At 50.0% G+C, this 22,065-nt stretch overlaps 1 protein-coding gene across 3 annotated transcripts in view; it reads left to right on the top strand.

Annotated features, from left to right (window-relative positions):
• DYNC2H1 (dynein cytoplasmic 2 heavy chain 1) overlaps nt 1–22,065 on the top strand; it is a 3,314,293-nt gene that overhangs the window by 2,456,882 nt on the left and 835,346 nt on the right. For all 3 annotated transcript variants that reach the window (XM_069639013.1, XM_069639012.1, XM_069639011.1), the window contains one exon: nt 13,840–13,974. In XM_069639013.1, coding sequence (XP_069495114.1) covers nt 13,840–13,974 — 135 coding nt within the window. The remainder of the gene's footprint in view (nt 1–13,839; nt 13,975–22,065) is intronic.

Genomic DNA, 22,065 nt, shown 5'->3' with positions numbered 1-22,065 from the left:
TCGCAAGGGCTATATTTAATCTACAAACAGTTAACTGGTGCATATTGCTAGCCAATTCAGTGGTGCTCATTGTATTTTATCATCCCCAGAAGAATTAAGTGTTCAGTGGACCTTATTCTCAGTTGTGGTCATAAATTCATACAAATGCATGTATGGGGATGCATTAGCCCATGGAGCCACAGACCTAGCTCATTCTAATGGATTCCTTCCTCCCATGGATTCCTCATCTATGATATCCCTATCCCAGTGCAGCTGTTCTCCCAAAATGTTTCTGCCACCAGGGGGCGCAGTACAGCTTCGTCTGATGCCCCTAAGCCCCTCCCCCGTGCCTGATATGACGTTGGGACCAGGATACGTAGTGACACCACCATACACGAGACCTCAGTTCCTTTTTTCTGAGCACTCTGTTAGCTAATGGCTCATTGAGCTAAAATAATTTTTTCTAATGACGCCATGCCTAATCACGACACCCAGGACTGCTGATCTTGACAGTCTGTGCACCTGAAGGCCCGCCAGGAAAGGGCGCTAAAGATTTCCACCTTCGTCCACAGGGCGCAGGGTGAGGTTCTGCGATCTCGATCGAGTACGCACAGCGCGACTCGGCACTCCGAAGAATGGGCGTCTCCGCAAAAGGAAAATTTGAAGAACAGGAAGGAGGAGGATCAGAAGAGGCCCCCCTCTTTGAGAGGGGCCTCCCACCGGCATTCATCTTCTTCCACTGCTTCAGGAGTTGGCCTGAGCGGCCAAAAGAGGTCACTTTTCCAACCCAATCCTCCACTCTGAAAGTTGGAGAACTTGCGCCTGAAGATGCTAGACATCTTCGCCATAGTGCCGACGGCTCCGACCACAGTGCCAGTGGTGCAGGCATGATGCTGTCAGCTTCCGCACAGGCAATGCTGCCATCAGCTTCGGCACAGTGCTGCAGGGGCCATCTGCTTCTGTTGCGGCCGGCAGGACACCCTCAAGGGACCACCCCTGCATGCCTACAGGCTAGGACCTGGCCCAAAAGGAAGCCGTGGTAGTTCTGCACCACAGGCCCCACCTTTGGGCATCACAGCCTCCATCCCGGCATCGGCATCATCAGTGGTGTAGATACTGCGGTTCCTTGGAAATATGCCCCACTCCCCATGTATTCTTTTATGTCTCAGATGTCTGACATCTATGATGATGAATTTGGGCTGGAACCTATGGGCTCTAGAGAAGTGAGGGGATTTTCCAGAGGAATTTTACAGGGAAGGTGAGAATGCGCTGGCACTAGCAGAGGACCTTCAAGGTGCAGCAGCCTCAACACCTCCCTGGAGATGGATTTCCTGCCAGCTGCCACCTCAGGAAAGCCCCAGTCACATTCCAGTGCTTGATGGCAAATGTGGCCAGAACATTTGGATGGTCTGCTTCCTCCAGGTCCAGGGTGCAATATGAGCTCTGACATTCTGGACAAGGTTCCTAAAATGGAGACAGTCCCGCCCTTCAATGGCACAGTGGAAGTGCCCATGCTGGCGATGTGGAAGAAGCTTGCCTCTGTTTTGGCTGTGGACCGAGACATGGCGAAGAAACCCTGTCCTGCCCTGTCGAACCCGACCTTTCTCTACTCCAATGCTTCACCTGAGAGCTTGATGGTCCAGGCCGCTACAGCTAGCCTAACAACATCTACTTTCCCATCTGTGACGAGGCCTGCTTACAGGCCGTGTCGGGGAAGGGAGCGGAGTCCACCCCAAACATTCCCTGGTGCTCGTGCGAGTGTGTACAGAACCCCTCCCATGCCGACCTTACCTGTGGTGATGGTGAACACTCACAGGGGAAAACCGCAGCGGGAGGTAGCAGAGGGAAGCCACAACGCAGCAGCAATTCGCACTTCTTCACATAGACGGCAGCCTCTCACCGGCCATGCGAGAAAGCGGTTTAGCAAAGCCTCCAGAAATCTACACACCATTTAAGAAAAGAGGCCTTATTGATGAGGCTCCCACCAGCTCGCCGGAGATATTAAGATTGAAAGATTAAGATTAGAAGGCCTTATGGAACAGGGACTCTAGTTCCTCAGAAACCTTCCACTTTCCTTGCCAGAGATGCTTCCAGAAAAAGGGCGAAGCTTACAAGCCCTTTTTTAAGCCTCCCTAGTAACGGAAGTCAGGTAAGTGATTGGATACGGTGAGTGGCCAATCCTAGGAGGGGCTGGGATATTTAAGGAGCTGTCTGTGAGTGTGTAGGTGTGGGTTAGTTGGGTGAGGACAGGAGACGGAGGAGGATGTCTAAGAGACCAGAGGAGGCGGAAGTGACTGGAATGTGAAGGCTATTGTTAAGGAGGAGGTCTGTGCAGTGTTTTTGTGTGAGAGAGGAGATTGTGAGTATTAGAGAGTGTCATGAAGAGAGGTTCTTGGAAGCTGTGGTCTCGGTGGAGGAGCCACCATTAATCTTCCATCACGTTACTCTGTGCACGGTCTAGTCTTTCCGTTCAGCTTCTATTTTTTAGACTCCTGTCACCGCCCCCTCTTACAAACAAAACAACCTTTGGGTGGTGAGAACGCAGGTGTCCCAGTGTTAGGGGTGCCTGTGCTCTTCTTTTCGGTGTGCACGGCTGAACTAGTGTTTGATGGTTTCCCTTCTCTCTTGGGGACCTGACTTTGAATTGGAGTGGGTTGGACCTATGTCCTTCCCATCTTTGTTTACTTTTTTGTCTGCCGAGTTCTCTTCCAGCTTGGGTGTGCTCGCCTGAGCCTTTTTCTGGACTCGAGTATTCACAAACATGTCGGCAGCCTTTGCAGGCTCCCTAGGATCTGTGATAGTCTTGTCCACTAGATGCTGGTGTAGGTCAACCTCACAATATTTCAACCCATTCTCACACGCAATCAAATTGTACGTCCCTTTAAATGTGTCAACTCTGTTACCAGTCACCTGCCCGCTCAGATATTTCAACAACAAGTGTGTGAGCGCTTCAAATGTCTGTCCACATTTCTTTCCGAGCTCTTTGAAGCTCTTAAGATACTGTTCGTGCTCTCATAAACGGGCCTTTCCTCAGGAGTTAACTGAAGAATTGCATCAGTCCCTGGTGGTCGGCAAGCGACTCATCAGGGCTGCACTCCCAGTACATCATCCACCTCCTTCAGCTGGAGTGCTAGCCCGAGTGCTTCAAGCCAGTCAAAAATATCATTCCCCACTTAATAAGCCTGTACTAAATCTTTGGGGATGTGCCGGCGGGGCTTATCCCGGGCACTTTGGTTTGAGCCACTACTGCTGTTCTCGCTAGAGGCAGACTTGTTGGCCTCTTTCTGCTCTTCAAGCGCCAGCTTCCGTAGCTCTATGGTGACCTTGTCCCATGTTTCTGTTCCTCTAGTGCTAGTCTCCTCTCCTCGAGCAGGAGCTTTCTAGCTGCTACCTCATTAACAGCCGGAACAATTACCTGGCCACTTAGAGACTGTGCTTAGGCCTGGGACCTGCAGAATGCCGCACTGGCCCCTGTTCTCACTGACACTCTCGAGTGTTGAGAAACCACACTTGCCCCCCGGCGGGATGATTGGGGAGATACACTGCTCATGCGGTCGTCCTTGTCATTTACCCCCTCCGGAAGGTCTTGTCCGTTCGGGTACATAGGGCGTAGCGCATCCCCTGGGGTCTTCTCCCCACCCACCCTCGCTTATACCCAAGCTTGGAGGCTGGCCAGCAACTCAGGTTTATAAACCTTAGTGCTGTGGGGAAGTCCCCTCTCTTGACATAAGACACGCAGGACATCCTTGGTCGTGTCTTTTATAGTCTCCATGTCAAGCTCCATGACTATTACTATTACTAGCAGTAACTAAACATTGCCTGCACCAGTACTTTTATCATTGGGTGACTAAGCTGTGCGCAAGGCTCCAACTGATCAGACCGCTTGCCACCAATGTGACAAATCAACTTCTAGGGCACCAGTGGTCCAGGAATGAATATTGGTTTCTAAACCATCAATCAACCCCACACCTCTAGTACACCAGAAGTGATCCGAACAGATTGGAATACAAGTAAATTATAAGACCTCCTTGTCCAATTTTGGTAACGTGGACAGAACAGCAGGCTTATCTCCGCAAGGTCGTGGATCTTTGTTTAGTTGCAACACAGCGAAAATACAATTATTGCCCAATAATAATAGGGACTGTCCATTCAAGGTTGTATACAAATATCTACTTTATTATTACCACAACAGACAGGTCTAGCACACTACAATTATGACCCACACTGTAAAGGAACACAAAGGACAGATAGTTTCACAAAGGAAAGGGATGTACTCTGGATACTGACAGAAGGGTAGTTTGTCAAGTACCAAAGGGGAAAAGGGTCGTAACTGTCTCTAGGGCCCTTCGGAGAAGGGAACCACAGAACCACAATGTACCTGGTGCTGAAAATGTTTTTGGTGCTCGACAGTGTTGAGGCGGTTCCAGGACGCTTTGCAGCCCGTGAGATAGAGTTAGTGGCTGGAGACAGCTGCGGGTACCAGGCGGCAGACAGTTCGGCAAGCAAGGCTGGATGGATGTCTGCAGGCTGTCCGCGGCGGCGGCTCAGGGCCAAGAATCGTTGTTTCTGTGTTGCTTGGCGGATCTGGAATTCTGGTCGAGGCATCTCGGACGGCCATGGCGACTGCAGCATGACAACAGTCAGCAGTGCAGCTGGATGCAGTCCGAGGACTCAACTGTCTCAAAATTGTCCTTAAAAAGATGGACGCTGGATGTTGCTTGTGTGGCACTCCTCTTAGCTTCTTCGCAGGGCTTGTGTCTTTTCAGGGCAGACGGCCCAAAGCTCAGGAGGGTGTTAGCAGGCAACTACCTTGTCCTTTGTCCAGAAACTCTCCAGCACTTCTCACCTTGGAAGCTTGCTGTCGGAACCTAGCAGGGCACGCTGTGTGCTGGCTGGGTACCGGTACTGGAGCTCCTGGACGGGTCCTCTGAGTCTGGTATCTTCCTCTGTTCCCTGGGAGATGTTTAGGGGAGGGATCTTGCTTCTCTCTTGGAACTCCTGGCCTTCCTTCACTGGTGGAAGATGTAAGGAAGACTGTATCTTCAGCTCATGTCCAAATGAGTCCTCTTTCTTACTCCTTGCAAAGGTTTCAGATGATCTGCTAAGTGAGGGGTTCAGCCCTCTTTTAAAGCCCAATGGGCCCCAGGAATTGGTGTAGGCTAAACCCACCTTAATGAACAAATCCTGGATCCCCACCAACAATCTTCAGTGATGTCTCAGGTCAAAACCAGGGAGCTTGCAAAAGACAGGGGAAAGATGACAACATATTCTTCTAAGTCCCACCCATCTTCCTGCCTGCTGTACATCAAAGTGTCTCCCTAATTAACTGAGCACCATGCGGCGCCTGGTCACAACAAGGGCCACCTTTAAAGTAGGGGTTTGCAGGTAGACTTTCGTCTCCTACAATGCACATACTTCCTTGCTCTGAAAGGAGTGGTTACAGACAGGACATTCACTACCCTTTCATACCAAGGAGGGGTGTTAGTACCAGGTTGACACATTGCATTAGAAAGAGGTGTTGGTCTCTCGTCTCCATTGTTACTTCCTGCACCCACGCCTTCTCTGAGGCCTGCTAATTAACATTCTTCAGTATTTGCGGCCACCAGCAATGTTTAGCAATGGAGATGCAAATCCATGGGGCCTTGAAATGCTAATCGGGCTGCCCACGGCCAGAGGCTTTTGATGTATCCACAGCTGTCAGGTGTCAGATACACATGACAGGGGAGGGTGGCGCTGGTAAGCTGTGCTTTACAGTGAGCGTGAAAAAAATATGTGCGGGAATGGCTCTACATATTTTCTGGAGGTGGATCCCCATCATTCATTCTTTTTAAATAGACAAAAATCAAAAAGCCCAGGCGAGCACACTCTCCGTGCGGATGGTCGAATTCCGCACAGGAGGTCATCCTGCAGGTGGGCCTCCTCAGCCCGCTCCTCTGGGTACCTCTCCCGTTCCACAAGTGCTGTCGGTTCCAGTGCCAGTCCCTCCCCTGATCAAGGCCCTACTGGTTGTTCAGACCCCTCAACCTCCTCCTGTGCCTCCCAACACCTCCCCCTCAACAGCCGTTGGTCCTGTCTTCGGCACCAGACTTACGGGGGACCCCGTCAGCACCCGTGTCCCAGGGCCAAGGCTCCCCTCGGTCTGTAAAAAAAAGGGCAGGGGGGGGCGAAGAGGACAATGACACCCAGGAGGATGAATCCTCAGCATCCGTTAAAGCCTTCCATGACTGCATTCAGGGCCTGGCGGAGTTCTTGGGGGTCCTTCTGCCCGAGGAAGCCCCCCAGTAGTCCAGAGTGCTAGCAGAGGTTTTGGGTAAATGCAACATGTTCCGGTCTGGTATCCCTCACCAGAAGGATGTCCTGCAGGTGGCGAGAAAGGTGTGGGAGGAGCCCAGGTCCAATGCCCAGATGAACAAGAAGCTGGATGGCAGGTTCAGGCTGACGGACGTGGAGTCAACCCTTCTGGCCTGCCTCCCACAGCCGCATTCTTCAGTGACGGCTGCAGCCTCATTATAGTCTAAACCATTGTTTTCCTCATCTTCCTCAACTGGAGCCACCTCCAGTTGTCTCTCTGAGGACAAGGTCCTCAAGTCTTTGGAAAAGCGATGTTAATCCATCTGAGGACTTCATTTGCGTCAAGCCAATGCAGACGCCCTCTTGCCTGAGGATAACCAGAAGCTGTGGCGGGAGCTCAGGGATTTTCTGCCTGACCTCCCTTCGGACAAGCAAGCATCCTTCAAGGCTGGTTCGGCAGATTCCAAGGCCATTGCGCAGGACCTCATGGAGTCTTCGGTCTCCCACATCGACACAGCCAGCAAAGGGCTGGTGTCGAGATGAGAAGGACGGCATGGATGCACATGACTACGTTTTTATCTGACGTGCTGGAGCGGATCCTGGATCTGCCCTTTGAGTGCGTGGACCTTTTTGATTCGTCAACCAATGATGAGTTGACGAAGAACAAAGCCTCCACTCAAAACTCCAAGCCCATGGCCATCCTGACAAAACTAGGGCAGAAATCCTTCCCTCAGTCGAAGGGCAGGACAGAGTTCAAACCCGGTGCTTTTTTTGGCTTCAAGGGGTTTCGGGACCACGGTACATGGAGGCCTTGAGATGTCGCCCAGCAACAACAGGAGGAAGCAGCAGAGGATTTTGCGAAGGATTTTCCACTCCCCCTCCTCTGCCCCCACTTCTAATGCCAAGAAGCAATGACATCAAGGTCGGGGAACACAGCTCGCCTTGTGGATCGTATCCATAGTCCCCACAGGCTTCAGTCTTCTTCTTCCTCTTTATTTCCCTCTACCATCCTCTCCTCCTCTTCGTCAGATCTGGTCCCCACTCTTGGAGATGCAGGCGATAGAACTGGTTCCTCTTTAAGCCAGGGGCTCCAGGTACTATTCCTGGATTTTTGCGGTACCCAAGAACAACCAGGCTGGCCTGAAGGTTGTCCTGTGCCTGTTATTTCTGAATCTGTCTTTACCGCTGGAACGCTTCAAAATGATTACTCCTGCGCACATAGCCGAGTCTCTGTGTGCAAGGAACTGGATGTGTTCCCCGGACCTCAAGGATGCATACTTGCATGTATTCATCTACCAACCGCATCGGAAGTTTCTGCGGTTCACGATTATGTCGTACCATTTTCAGTACAAGTTGCTGCCCTTCGACCTGAACTTGTGTCTTCACAAAGTTGATGAACGCAGTGGCTGGTCTTCATCTATACCCTTATTTGGATGACTGACTGGTGAGGGTGTGGTCACCCGAGGGGGTGTTGCACTCCTGCCAGAGATTGGCAGATATCCTTCATCAGCTGGGGTTCTCCCTCAACCTAAGGAAGTCACAGTATGGCCCATTTCAGGTTCTGGTCTACCTAGGGTTGTGTTGGAACACTGCCGTTCAGCGGGTGTTCCCCGCGCCTGATAGGCTCCTGTCCCTCTGAAAGGCGGTGGTGCATTTTCTGGACGCTCAAACCACCTCAGCATGGTGGTTCCAGCACCTTCTGGGCCTGATGGCCTCCTGCGTGCTCACTGTACCGCACACTTGCCTCAAGATGAGGTGCCTCCAACTTCACCTGGCGGCCAAATGGGATCAGGAGATAGGATCTCAGTCGGATCTCAATACCAATGCTCATACCGCCCGATCTCTGCTAGTGGATGATGGATGCCAGTGTTTCAGTGGTAGCCCCCTTCACCCGGCCGGAGCCTACTCTGGTGGTGAGGACAGACTCCTGTCTTTCGGGCTTGGAGGATACTTTGGAGTGCTACGGGATTCATGGTGCATGGCCTAGGATGGAAGCCCTCCTGCATATCAATCTGCTTGAGCTCAGGGCAGTGGGCCTGGCCCTCAAGTCTCTTCTGCCCCTCATCGGGGACGGGTTAGTTCTGGTAAGGATAAACAACTCTACTACAGTGTTTTACCTGAAGAAGCAGGGTGGCACCCAATCCCCCCTCACCCCTCCTCTGTCAGGAGGCGGTATCGATCTGGGAATGGGCCCTGATGGAAGGGGTTTTGGATTTCTGCGGTCCACTTTCCAGGGGACAGCAATGCAGAAGCGGATAAGCTATGCTGTCTGGGGTTCAACACCTCCGATTGGGAGTTGCACACTGACTCCTTGTCGCCCCTGTTCCAGATTTGGGAGTTCACGGACCTGGTCTTGTTTGTATCCCCCCAGAATGCCAAGTGCCCCCAGTTTGCTTCATGGGCAGGTTGGGTGTCTCTGGGAGACGCCTTCCAGATCTGTTGGCACGGCTGCAGGTGTTAAGTGTTCCCACCCATCCCTCTGCTCCAACTGACCCTCCACAAGTCCTGGGCTTCGGTTGGCTGCAGCCTCATCCTGATTGCCCCCGCACTTGCCTTCGAGACCCTGGTTTTCAGATCTGCTGCAGTTCTGTTCACAGGGTCCTGTCCACCTTACGATCTCCAGCAGGGACGTCCTGACACAGCAGGGCGTGGCAGTAGAACATCCGGCCCGGCCAAGCTGGCCCTGGCGGCCTGCTTCCTGACCAGCTGAGGCTTCAGCATGCTCAATTTTCAAATGACAACTGGGACATCATTCAGCAGGCCTGGAGTCCCTCGACTCGGTCCCAGTATAAGAGCAAATGGACTAGGTTTTGCCATTGGGCTCGTGACAGGAGTCTGGACCCTGTCACCTGTTCGCTGGATGGCGTTCTGGCGTTTTCAGCGCACCTGGCTCATTCTGGAGTTCAGGTGGATACTTGCTGCACTTATTTGGCGGCCATTGTGGCTTACAGGAATTCCCCAGAGCATGTGTTTTCAGCAGCCAAACCCGGTGGTTAAGACCCACCTTAAGGGGCTGTCTATGCTTTTTCCTCCAGTGCATAGGCCGCACCTGGTCTGGGATCTCAATGTGGTTCTTGTAGCTTTGCAGCGCAAGCCTTTCGAGCCAATGGCCTCTGTGGACAGCCCCTTGGTAACACCAAAGACAGTTTTACTGGTGGCTCTCACCTCTGTGTGCAGGGTTAGTGAGCTGCAGACGTTGTCTTCGTGCAAGCCCTTCACCACGTTTCACAATGACAAGTTCATCTTTCGCACGCACTCACACCTCTTGCCCAAGGTTGTCTCTCCTTTTCATCTGAATCAAGAAATCTGTCTGCCGGTGTTCTTCCCAAACCCGCAGTCAGAGGCAGAAAGGGCCCTACATTCCTTAGACCTCAAGAGGGTCCTCATGTTTTACCTCTCTTGGACAAAATCCTTCAGGAAGTCGGAGGCATTGTTTGTGATTTTTGGGGGCTCCTCCCCCGGCTCTCAGGCTTCCACCGCCCGGTTCAGGCCAGTTCAGAGACGTGCATGGCTATGGACAAACCAGTACCTCAAGGTATTCATGCCCGTGCGGTCAGAGTTAAGGCTGCAGCCGTTGCGTTTCAAAGACATTTCAGAGACATGCTTCTTGGGATGTCATAAGCAAGGCGGCTACTTGGCCACTGTGTTGGCATTCTGTAAGCACTACTCCCTGGACACCAGCTCCAAGCGCAATGCAGAGTTTGGTCATGTGGTTCTGAAGGAACCTTTTTGCTTCGTTCTAGATAAGAGGCAGGTTGTCACAGCTCCACCCTACAGTCTTGTTCGGTGAAATCACCCACAAGGATGGAGGAAAGAGGACAGGACGTATGAGTAATTAAAGTTATTCACCGTAGTGACTGGAGTACTCATAGTCCCCTTTCCTCCATACATCCCACCCACGTTCCCTCGGCTGGTATGCCAAGGGCTAGTATGTACTAAGTGTAGCCAGGTATCTAACCGTCCGATGTGTTCAAGGGGGACTGAGGTGAGGCACCGAAGGGCGGGGCGTTCCCATGCCCCAGGCTGCACCCTGCGCGTTATACTAAAGGTAAAGGGGAAGCTCACATTTTCACTGCCAGGGCTCAGGTACCGACCCCATGTTGAGGGACGCCCACAAGGATGGAGGAAAGTGTACTTTGAGTACTCTAGTCACTGCGGTGAGTAACTACTGACTGTTACAGTCCCAGGGAACAACTCTACTGCCTTGGATGAAAACCAAACAGTGAGATTACCCTAAAAGAGGTAATATCCTCAAGAATTGATTTGGTACGGAATGTCTCCCATGTAGCTTCATCGGTACCCAAATTGGCTACGGCAGAAAACATTTTAAAAACATTGGTACCGAAGAACATTGAACATTGATAAGGGCTGTTGTAGATGGGAGAAGGCTTATTCTCGGTCGGCAGCTGGCTCGATACTGCCTTCTCTGAAAAAGACACAAGAAAAAGAACGCATCAAAGGAGAGTTCTAAAGAGAGCGCCTCTGTACCGAGGGTTCAAACTGAACCAGTAGATCTAATTTTTGATTCAGAAGAGTTTCATCTGATGAAATACTTTACAGTACCTCCTGAGGAACTGTTTGGCATTCCAGTGAGGTGTAAGACCCTGGAGATTGTGACCCAGCTTTCTCCTGAAGCTCAGGAAATATTATCTGAACCTGCACAAAAAACACCTCAGTTGACAAATATTCAGGTTCCTAGACTCATGTTACTCAATATTTATAATACCACAAGCAATTCGGGTTCTGTACAACTGTCAGAGTAGATTCTTCATCGTCCCCTATGAGGATGGAAGAAGGCCAAGGAGAACCGTCTGAAATGGCAAAAGACATTACAGCAATGGAACTGGAGACCATGTTATCTGAGCCTATCCTACGTAGAGGTTGTAGCCCAACTGATTAAAGAAAATATGGTACCTACAGAGACTCCACAAAAGATGGGACCAGCAGAAGCCCCACCACTACCTACGCTAGCTCCCGAAAATGCTGATGAGTTGGGTTCTGTCCCTCCAAATAAGAAACAAAAGGGGTCTATAGAGACGGATACAGATTTGGCAGGAGAACATTAATCTATTTCGCCTTCCAATTTATTTAATGAGATCCTGTCAAAGGTCATGCAAGCACTGGGCAAACCGGATGCATCAGGTGTATTTGGTAAATTGCCTACCCAACAGTCTGTCAATATTACCAATGGAGTCCACAGTGATGGAGCAGGTGTGCTAAGTCATTGGGAAAAAACGAATTCAGACTCCCACACTCGCAAACCTCTGATCGTGCTCAGCTCTCCTCCTGGCCATTCCACCTCACCACTCAACCAGAGTTGGGGGCTCTGCCTTCTATGTCCTAGCACCCACCATCTGGAACACTCTTCCTCTCCACATCCACTGCACTGAAAACTACCTTTCCTTCAAAAATGCCCTCAAAACCTGGCTTTTTACCACATTATTGTGAAAACCCTATAAACCCTGAGTCTATGAACTGTCCACCGGGTGGTGCCATCTGCGTTTGTAGCATCACCAACCTTTCTCCCAAACACCTGACGGTACCAGCTGTGTTCGCCATGGCCTTGACCACACACACTTTCTTACTCTATCATGACCCTGCCTTCCCTCATGCACCACAAGCTGGTTTGCAGCTCTCACATATGTAATGTCGCAGGATTGATGAACGACTAAACCAGGCATGTACAGAAAACATGCTAATCACAACACACACTACTAGTAGTAGGAGCACAGTGTTGTGATAGCACCAACACCACCCCAATCGTACAACCGACCCACTAGAAGAATTTGGAAGCACAACCGTGCGCCTCTTTTGGCGGTTAGTTGGAGCATAGACTGTCATAGCTGCTAAACATTTTCATCACAGCCACAAGAATCAACAGAAGAAACCAAATACTTCAGTGGGTGCCCTAACATCAAACCGCCACCAATGGCAACAAGATACATATTACACACCACTCCTCAGGCTTCAGGCATGGCTAACCACACACATCAGTATATAAAGCAAGGACTACGACAAATATGTGGTTGTGCTGTTCACATAATTTCTCTGCCTACTTACACTAGACTAAGCCCCAACAACTCTGATAACAGAATGCAGCGCAGACCTTCGAGCTGGAGCTGTGAGCAATCAGGTTAGTCCTGAAAGTTTTTGCGCCCCTCTCTCAAGGGGAAACAGGTCCTGATCTTGATGGACAATACAGTGGCCATGCACTACTGGAACAAGAAGGTGTATGGTCTCTACCGCTTTGCAGGGAGGTGATGCAGCAGTGGTTGTAGCTTTTGGAGAACCCGATCTCCATTGTGGCAGTCAATCTGTCGGGGACGGAGAACGGGGTAGCAGACGCCCTGACCAGGCAGAGCACGGTTTCACACGAGTAGGAGATGTGCAAGGAAGTACTCGATCTTCGCTCATTGGGGTAACCTACGGAGTTCTACCAGTTTTAACGTGGCACTAAGTAAGATTCAGTGTGTGTTGTTCTACGGCATGAGTTTATACAACTAAAAATGATTAGGAAGAGCAATAGTGGTGCCTACCTATCTCATGATATTGGTGTATTAAAATTTGGAAACATGTTGTTAACCTTTATCTTATACAGTAAATTGGAATGTTTGAAACAAATAATCAGTCTTTCAGTTTTACTGCAAATATGAAAAAAAGATTAACTTTCGCAATGTGTGCTGATGTCATAATATCATAAAATTTTCTTCAGATAACAATCTTATGTAATAAAGTACACTCACAATATCTAATAACTATAAATAACCCTGAATTTTGAAAAAATATAATTATATATGTGACAAAGAAACTCATTACAATTATAGTCCCATATTGAGTTGTTTGTAGTTATTCAAATGATTAATTGGCAACACAGGTTTTTCCAGGTAGGCAATATTAATATGTGTTGGTAATCTTAAATTTAAGGTATATTCTCACTTTTTTTAAAATGTTATTTTAAAAGAAACATTTCAAAACAATTAGTAAACAATGTTTTTCCAAGGTATATTACTGATCCTCCAAACTGTTTGGGAAACAGGTGCACGCATGTATAAGCTTGAACACAGTACGTTACTCCAATATGCTCAGAGGGCCATCTTGGGGATGGTATTGAGTGCCAACACTTCTGAATAGTTGATAAAGCCACATATTGAGCGCAACTAAAACTTTGCATGTGGGTCGTTTGTTTCGCGCCTAGCTCTACACCATGGAGTGGTGCAGTTGGCTTTTAGGCATATTATCGATGGGAGAAACAAAATTGATGTGCGAGAGGCGGCACGCTGAGAAACATGTTATTGCACCATGGCAAATGGTACGTTGCATATCAGATTACAATATATCGGTCAATTACAAGTATTGTAATTGTCTTAAACAATATATATCCTTTCCTGGTGAAGAGCTTACTTTTTGATGACAATTTGTCACAAGAACCAAATCATTTATGTCCGAATCTTTTCTCACGCAATCATGACGTGTCCCAATACCATTGCAATTGTAGGTAGAATCTTAAGACACATTTTGAGCTACTGCTTACAGATTTAAATGCCCTCTTTCATGTTATTTTTTCACTAGACCCTGGCAACATCCCAAGGAAATATATTGGACAACAAGGATCTCATAGAATCATTGAATCAGACGAAAGCAAGCAGTGCCCTCATCCAAGAATCTCTCACAGAATCTCACCGGCTTCAGGTTTTCCTTGACCAGGTATGTTCAATCATTCATTGCATTTCTTGTTGCAGACACAGTGCTACCTGCCTATGACTGCCCATTCTGGATCTAAATGTGTACTTGTCTGAACAGAAATGTATGCATGGACATTGTAAACCTGTTTTTAAAATGTGGTATATTTAGTTATTTCATATATATGTGAATCGAAAAAAACATTGTTTTATTAAATGACAGTTACCATCTATAAAAAAAGTAAAGAATACAAACATTTGGACGCATTATTTAAGAATACTACGGGGTGCTGTTGAGCCATGAACTGGTGTATAGTGTTCACCCTAAGCTTCACGATCGGGTGTGGGTGGGGTTTATTGAATTTTGTACAGCTTTGTTTCCCATTCCGCAAGGCTTAGACTAAGCTCCAAGAGCCAAAGTTTTGGAATGCTGCTGGAGATTTCCCTTAAGACAGTTGCTGGGAGATAAGCTGTGCAGACCCACTGCTGTTACTCCACCGGGACACCTGCTCCCTCCGAACCAATACATATAATGAAATAGACAGGAACACAGAGATGCTGGAGACTGCGGTTGGGGCCTAACAATTTTCACTTGATTGCCACTCAAGAAGCAAGCTGAAACAACCGGGTTGTTTATGTTAATGACGGAGGAGGAGGAGCAGGCGGAGGGAGGGTCCAAATGCGGGCTACGGAACGTGTTTATGGAGGACAAGCACCTGCAATGCACCTATTGCCTGCACCCGGACCACAAGGAGGTGGAATGCGAAATTTGCCTCGGTTTCTCCAAGATGACGACGAGGGACAGGCACAGTAGACTGGTTGCATGGCTCAACGCCAAGGCCTCTGCCCCATGCGACAAGCAGGGTCATGCCTTACCCAGGACCGGCCGGTCTGAGTAGTGGTCTTCTAAGTCCTGTGAGGGCGCCTCATCCATGGGCTCCCAAGATAAGGCCAAGAACCGCAAGTTTGAGTCCACAAAGTTTGCTGCGGAAGCGGGTCCCAAGGTGGATAGGGCGCGATCGACTTCACCATCCGCCTCCATTGCCAGCTGCCAATCGAGCTACTCCTCGAGGAGGAAGTCATCTACCCCGGCCGAACATTGTGAGAAATCCGTGAAGCAGCGGATGAAGGAGAAGGCGGCTGAGCAGCCTAAGCCAGCACTATCGGCTCAGGCTAAGACCTTGCCGAAAATGGAATTGGAGACTGCTGCAGCTATGGTCTCTGACCCTGCGGAGGTAGCCCCCGCAGCTCAGAAGGTTTCCCTACCCCCAAGACGTGACACTGCCACAGTGACTTTGGCAAAGTCAGCTGGCACGCCAGAAGGGGGGAAACCAGTTCAGGCCCGGTTCAAGACCCTCAGGGGGGAAAAGAGTGGGGTAGGCCCCAAAACAGCCCTCCGGGCCATTACCCAAGCCATGGAGGTCTCGTCACGGACGATGAAGACCAGGAGTCCTTTCACACAGTCCACAAGGACGTGGAAGAGGAGGACGATGGCGTCGACGGCGCAGGACCTAGTTTTCCCATCTGCTATCTCAGCCAAGGGACATTTCCTTGGATATTCTGTCAACTCTACACACCTTGATGTCAGAGATCCAGTTGAAAATGCCTCTGGCTCCGGTCCCTGTGGTTCCCCAGGTCCCAGATCATCCTCCAACAGAGGAGAGGAAGCGTCATCCAACGCCCCCGTTCCATCAACCTCCTCCACGTCGGGTTCCTTCTCCCCCAGCAGACACAGACACGGTTACAGGGACCGATGTGGCCACGACGACAGCGGATGATGACTAGGATATCGTCGCAGCAGACGGCGAATCCCCACATTTGGAGCCTCTGAGCTTTTCCAGCTAGTGCCCGAGAAAACTAGGAAGGAGGGCTTCTTGCACGAGAGGCGCCAGGCCAAGAAGAAGACAGTCATGGCGGTACCCCGTTTGGACGACGTTTGGGAAGAGGGCCTGACCCCCATGAAGAACCCTTGCACGGCTCCAGCCAAAACGATTAGGCTGGAAAAGAAGTATTGGGTATCGGACTCCGCACCCAAGTGCCTGAGGCCACAGCCATTGCCGGATTCAGTGTCATCAGCGGCTGCAAGGAAAACGGTTGGCCAATCCATCCTCATCGTTTTAGGTCCCTCCAGACAGCGAGGGGAAGAGGATGGATGCCATGGGAAGGAAGGTGATTTACACTGCGGCGTCCACTAACAAGGCGGGCAACGCTCTGGTGATCCTAGCTTGGTACGACAGGGAGTTGTGGTACAAGCTGGTGCCGATTTTGGAGTTCAACAACAATCGTTGGTATAGCTTTGAGTAAATCTTGCAAACCTATAAGCTGCATACACATGATTGCATCATCTTTCATTGGGACTTTTATGAGGTACAGGGCCTATGGGGCTTGTCCTCCATGATAACCTGGGTGACTGGTTGGCTCTCAGCACATCAAGGCAAGTAGGGAGTATAATGGCATATGTTGATTTTAGGATACAATATACTGTGACAGAGGTCTGGACGTGGTGGGGGCACTCTGGGGTGGGCTGCACAGCAGGGTCACACTTCTGGTACATCAGGAGAATACCTTAGGAGGGCACAGGGTTAGTTTGGCAGTAATTTTACAACAATGGGGGTGAGAGGGCAGGAGTAGGTTTGTGGAGTAGGATGACCCTACAAGTCATGGCTCGAGCTGGTTCACACACAGGACAGTGATCTCAGAGGAAGATTGAGTGTGTGGCGCTGCAGAGCGGAGAGAAGCTTTTTCGTAGCATCGGAGTGCGGCCTATTCCAAAGATGGTGTCGAGGGCACACAAAATGGAAGCCAAGTGTATCTCGCAATTACCCCACCTATGCTGATGTTAGCATAAGGGCAATGCAGGTGTCCCCCGCTAGTGCGTGAGCAAGTGGTCCATTTCGTATAGAATGTACAGGGGGGGATCCACGACTCAGGAAGCCTACAGAGGCCGTTCCCAGGCATACGGTAGCGGAGGACAGTGCCGCCGTCGTCTGCAGGGCAGGACGCCAGCGCTGAAGCAAGCCTGAACCGACCAGGACGTCAGGCCCACACCCATGCAACCCGGTGGGAGGCCGGCTGACTAGGTTCGTCAGTGAGTAGAGAAAGATCACCACTGACAAATGGGTGCTGAACGCTTTCGCCCAAGGGTATGCCCTGTAGTTTCAGCACAGGTGTCTCCGGATCCCTCCGGTGGCCCGTAGGGAGCAGAACATACCTCAGCTCCTGGAAGAGGAACGGGCCATGCTGCGAAAAGGGGCGATAGTTAGTTCCTCAATGACTTTGGGGCACCGGAGTCTATTCCAGATACTTTCTGGTCCGAAAGAAGACAGGGGGCTGGAGGCCCATTCTAGACCTACGACGTCTGAACAAATACCTCAAGTCCCAAAAATTCAAGATGGTCACGTTTCAACACGTGCTCGGCCAATTGGAAAAGGAGACTTCTTGACGTCGCTGGACCTGGAGGACGCCTACTTCGACATCCCCCCATTCACAAGAAACAACTAAAGTTTCTACGCTTCGTAGTGCAGCGAAAGCACTACCAGTTCAAGGCCCTACCTTTCGGCATGAAGTCGGCCCACAGAGTGTTCACGAAGTGCCTGGCACCAGTAGTGGACCATCTACGCCTAAATGGCATACACGTATACCCATACCTGGACAACTGGCTGATTCACGCCCGCTCACAGGAGCTGCCCAAGGACACACAGAGGCGACTTTCTGGCTACTAACGAATGTGGGATTCTCCGCCAACTATCCAAAGTCTTGCTTGACGCCATCACAGAACACACTGTTCCTAGGGCGCCAGACTGAATACGGTGTCTTGCCTGGCGTCTCCCTCAGAGGAGAGGATAGCAGCCATTCTGGGGAAGGTGCAGCAGCTGTCGTCGACGTGACACAGGTTTCCCCCTTTCTCACCTGTTTTCGCTGCTTGATGGATTCCGTTGTAGAAGTTTTCTTCCTTATGGTTCGGGCCTTGTACTAGCCCGCTCGGCCGTCTTCGGCTTCCGGTATTCGTTCAACTTCTTGTCCGGGATTGATAGTAAACTCCAGGAAATCCAGGAAAAAATAAGGGGAAGAAGCACTCAGAGGCGGGTGCACGGATTCCGGGAGAAGGTTGGGTAAGAAGGAGAAGGGATAGAATGAAGCAAGGGTCCGGGAACCAGGAAAGCAACAAAGTTCTGTGAAAGCGAACTACGGAGCACACGTCTAGCCACAGCTAACAGTAGCGTTGAGACGCGCGGAAGCGCGGCGGTGTGGCTATTTTATCCTGCGTGCTGCAATGAACGTGAAGGCTGGTAGGCAGCATTCAGTGTTTGCGGCCATGTTGGTAGTACAACAGAGTGCAAGCCCCGACGTGACAGGGACCAGGAGGCCCAGAAGGGGCGTGTCCGATGGGTCATGACATGACGAGGACAGCCATGGTGTGGTCCATCAAGTCGTTGCTGGGCATGATGTCGTCCTGCATCTACCGCGTCTGGCTCTGCAAGTTGCAGATGCAGCCCCTCCAGGAATTCCTGCACGCCCACTTGATACAGGTGTCTAGAAGCTTTGCAGACAAGATTTTGCTCAACGACGAGTTCCTGCGGGCGATAGTTCGGTGGGGCATTTGCTCCAACATCGCCCAAGGTACGGGATTCCAGAACCCGCCATTCCAGGAGATCCCTCCCTAGAGGGATGGGGAGCGCACACCGGATGTCTGCACACCAGAGGCCTAGATTGGTCACCACATTAGCTTAACAGCTTTAGATGTCAACCTAACACAAACATCTCTCACCTGCCCACCCCCTAGTATGGGAACTCAACCTGAATCGTCCACAGTGTGTGACAAATTGAAGGAATTAGTACTTTCTCCCCAAAGGGGAGCCCCCTGCTAAGCAGGTGAGACCGTTCCACAACACCCTTCGTAGGGGATGAGGCAAGTGGGGCCTCACCAGGCAAGACTCCACCTTTGAGGAGAAGGACTCCAGTTCCTGTAAGGAACTCCCTGATGTGGATTTATCTAATACACCAGAACATTGAGTTTCATGAAGTTAAAGTGAACCTTTATTATCAACATCAAGAAACTGAGGATATCCAGTTAATTCACAGTCTCCAATGGACTTCGCTGAGGATGCTGAAAGGTGATGGCAAGCTAAAGAACCGGAGAGAGGAGGCGGAAGGCTGATTGTGGGCGGAAAGCCGAGCACACCAGGGAAGCCCCCTGAACGTGACAGACAGGAAGGAGGCAGAGCTGTTGCAGAACGCGGAACCGCGTAAGCCAGAGTAGTGCCAGTGTGGAACGAGAAACACTGGGAGAATGGCGTGCGAAAAAGGAGGAAATCCAGACAAGTTGGAACCGAGAGTTTGGTGGTGGCGTGACCATGCAGCAATCATGGTGGGCATCCAGCCTGCACAATGATGCCGACACCACCAGCCGGAGGGCGCAACTCCCGAAGCGAGTCCTAGCAACAGTTCTATCCACAAGGCAAGAGTGTGACGCATATGAAACAGACGTTGCAGAAAGGGAACTGCATAGCTATCAAGAAGATGAGAGAGAGTCCAAAGTCCTACATGTGCCAGCAATGTTAACCCATCAAGACAGAAATGCAGGGAACGGGAAAACCGGAAAGTTAAAAGGGACTTAGTATAAGTTAAAGGAAACGCATTCCAGTAATAATGGGAGAAGAATTGGAAATAAGCAGATGAATCTGAACTATATTAATGAGATAAAGACACAAACCACCAAAGAGATATCTGGGGAGTAAAACTCTGTGAGGTCAGAAAGATAAATATACATGAAAGAGCACCCGTGGAAGAGGTGAACTATAATTGGGAGTTGAGCAACCATATACAAGGGGGGGTCTGGAGTCCTACAAAAAAGAGAAGGAACTTGAGCAGAACAAAGATAATCTCTAAGAGGATAGGTAAGCAACCAGTCCCCTAAAAGAACTGCAGCACTTAGTCCAAAGCATAAGCAGAGACTATTACATATGGTATATTGAGTAAAACAATATAATCATGAAAACTCCTGTGAAGAAAAACATCACCCAGGAGAAGGAACACGTTTTTTTTACCTGTAACTATTGTTCTCCAGCATCAATCTGGCATGAATTCACGTGCTCATGAATATTCCCCGTCGTCAGGCTGGGAATCCTTGGTAAAAGAAAAAACTGTTTCACTTACAAACTGTAGGGTGCAGCCCTTCTAACATCAGCACACCCCCACACACTCTAACCTCTCTTTCCTCGAATAACCTCTTTCTAGAGAGTAAACCTATATACTGTTATCAGGTAGAGAACTATAGGGAAACTGAAAGTACTATGATGAGGAAGAGTGTAGGAAACATGAAGATCACTTACCACACAAGTACCGGTACAAGGTGGCCCCTCACCAGTATCAAGAACAAAACAACAAAAGAGATGAAGGACTACAATGAACTGGGAAATGGTTACATTGTAAAAACTAAAGAGGGACAAAGATACCTATCAACTCAAGTCAAGACAGACAGCAGCTGTGTAAACTCTCAGGTGTGTAAGTTTCAGAGCTGTTTGTGGGACCAGAGAAGAAGGAGCACGGAGGACGCTGCAGAGCCGCTGCAGCCTTTTTTCTCTGGTGCTGCAAGAGCTGTCCTAAAGGCCAGAAGGAAGATGAATCGCACAAGGAAGTGCCATGCTGACGTGACAGACGCAGAGAGAAACCTAACAAAGTCGAATTGTAGAGGCAGACAGCGCTGCCATCGCAGATGCGAGAGAACCCCAGAGAAGCCGAGCCACGCAGAGAGAAGCTGCATTGTCGTCGTAGATGTGGAGAGAAGCCCGAAGCAGCAGAAAGCCAACCCCTTATCCCTGAAAGTCCCAGCAATGAACCAACATTCCTATGAAGTTAAAGGGGGGGTATGCGATACCTGGAGGGGATTTGGGGTTAGAAGGGAGGCAGGCACTAAATACTTTCCCTTGGCTTAATAGTTGGGACACCCAGATTGGCTCTTATGGGCGTCAGACCTACCTGAAAACTCCTCTTGTTTGTGTCAATGGATGGGGGAATCCCACTGGCCACCAGAGAAGGGTCAATGACCCATACCCAAGAAGAATAAGAGAGGCCAGGGTCAGTAACCCTAACCAAGAGAATAATAAGAGTCATCTTCCTCGTGGCAGTACTTGGGAGGTTATTGCACCAGGTCTGCCGAGTCAAAGAAGAAGAACCTGGGTCTGGGACCCAACCACAGTTGGAACTGTATATGGTATTGGAGTGTCCCAGAGAAGGGAGTCATTCACCATGGGCAGAGACATTGCTAGGGGGCGTGAGGGGGCTATAGACTCACGTCTTCTGGTTGTATTCCCAGATAGAAGCTTAGGGGCGACAACCAGAAGGCTAGCTAGCCCCGAATCCTGACAAAGGGAGGGTGGGTGGGGTTAGTAAGTGCTATTAGGATCCCCCAGGGTTGGTGGGAGGAAGTGCCAGGGTTGCCTGCTGGGGAGGAAACAGTTAAGTGCATGGGCAGAGACGTTCTAAGTGAAGGAGGCAAGTTTACAGCCCAACAGGTAAGTGCAGGATGGTGGCAAACCACCCAACGGGTGGGTGTGGGCCAAGAGGGCAGTGCATGGGGGGGTGCTGGTGGCGATTGGGGGAGGATGTAATCCTTGCAGCAACCGGGGGCCAGTGGAGGGATTTTAGGGCTGGAGAGATGCAGTCTCTGGGCAATGAACAGTTTAGCCTTATCTACTTTAGTTATAAGTATGAGGGACAGAACTAGAGATTTTGACACAGGACGGTGGACATTTAAGTTAAACGAACATTCTGACAGATCCTTTTAGTCTTTAGTTAAAGCAGGCAAACCCCTCATAGAAATAGGGACAGATAGGCCTTTCTCTTTTCACAAAGAATAAGTCTTTACCAACCACCATGCCACCTTTCTCGCATTCAAGACTGGGATCAAGAGGGAACTGCTGGCTGATGCCAAAGCGCTCCAGATTCTATGTTGTAAAGAATAGGAGCGATTGTCGGAAGAATTGAAGAACCTAGAAGCCGAGCACAAAAATACGGGTTCCAGGAAAGTCTGGGGAAGGCTTTCAATGATTAAGGGCCAATTTAGCATGCTCTCAATGAATAAAGCAGAGGGAGCCTTATTGAGTATCAAAAGTTT

The sequence above is a fragment of the Ambystoma mexicanum genome, chromosome 7q, assembly GCF_040938575.1.
Source record: "Ambystoma mexicanum isolate Mex_15411 chromosome 7q, UKY_AmexF1_1, whole genome shotgun sequence".
Taxonomy (NCBI): domain Eukaryota; kingdom Metazoa; phylum Chordata; class Amphibia; order Caudata; family Ambystomatidae; genus Ambystoma; species Ambystoma mexicanum.
Note: the sequence above shows the minus strand (reverse complement) of the source record. Positions and strands in the feature narration are given on the sequence as shown.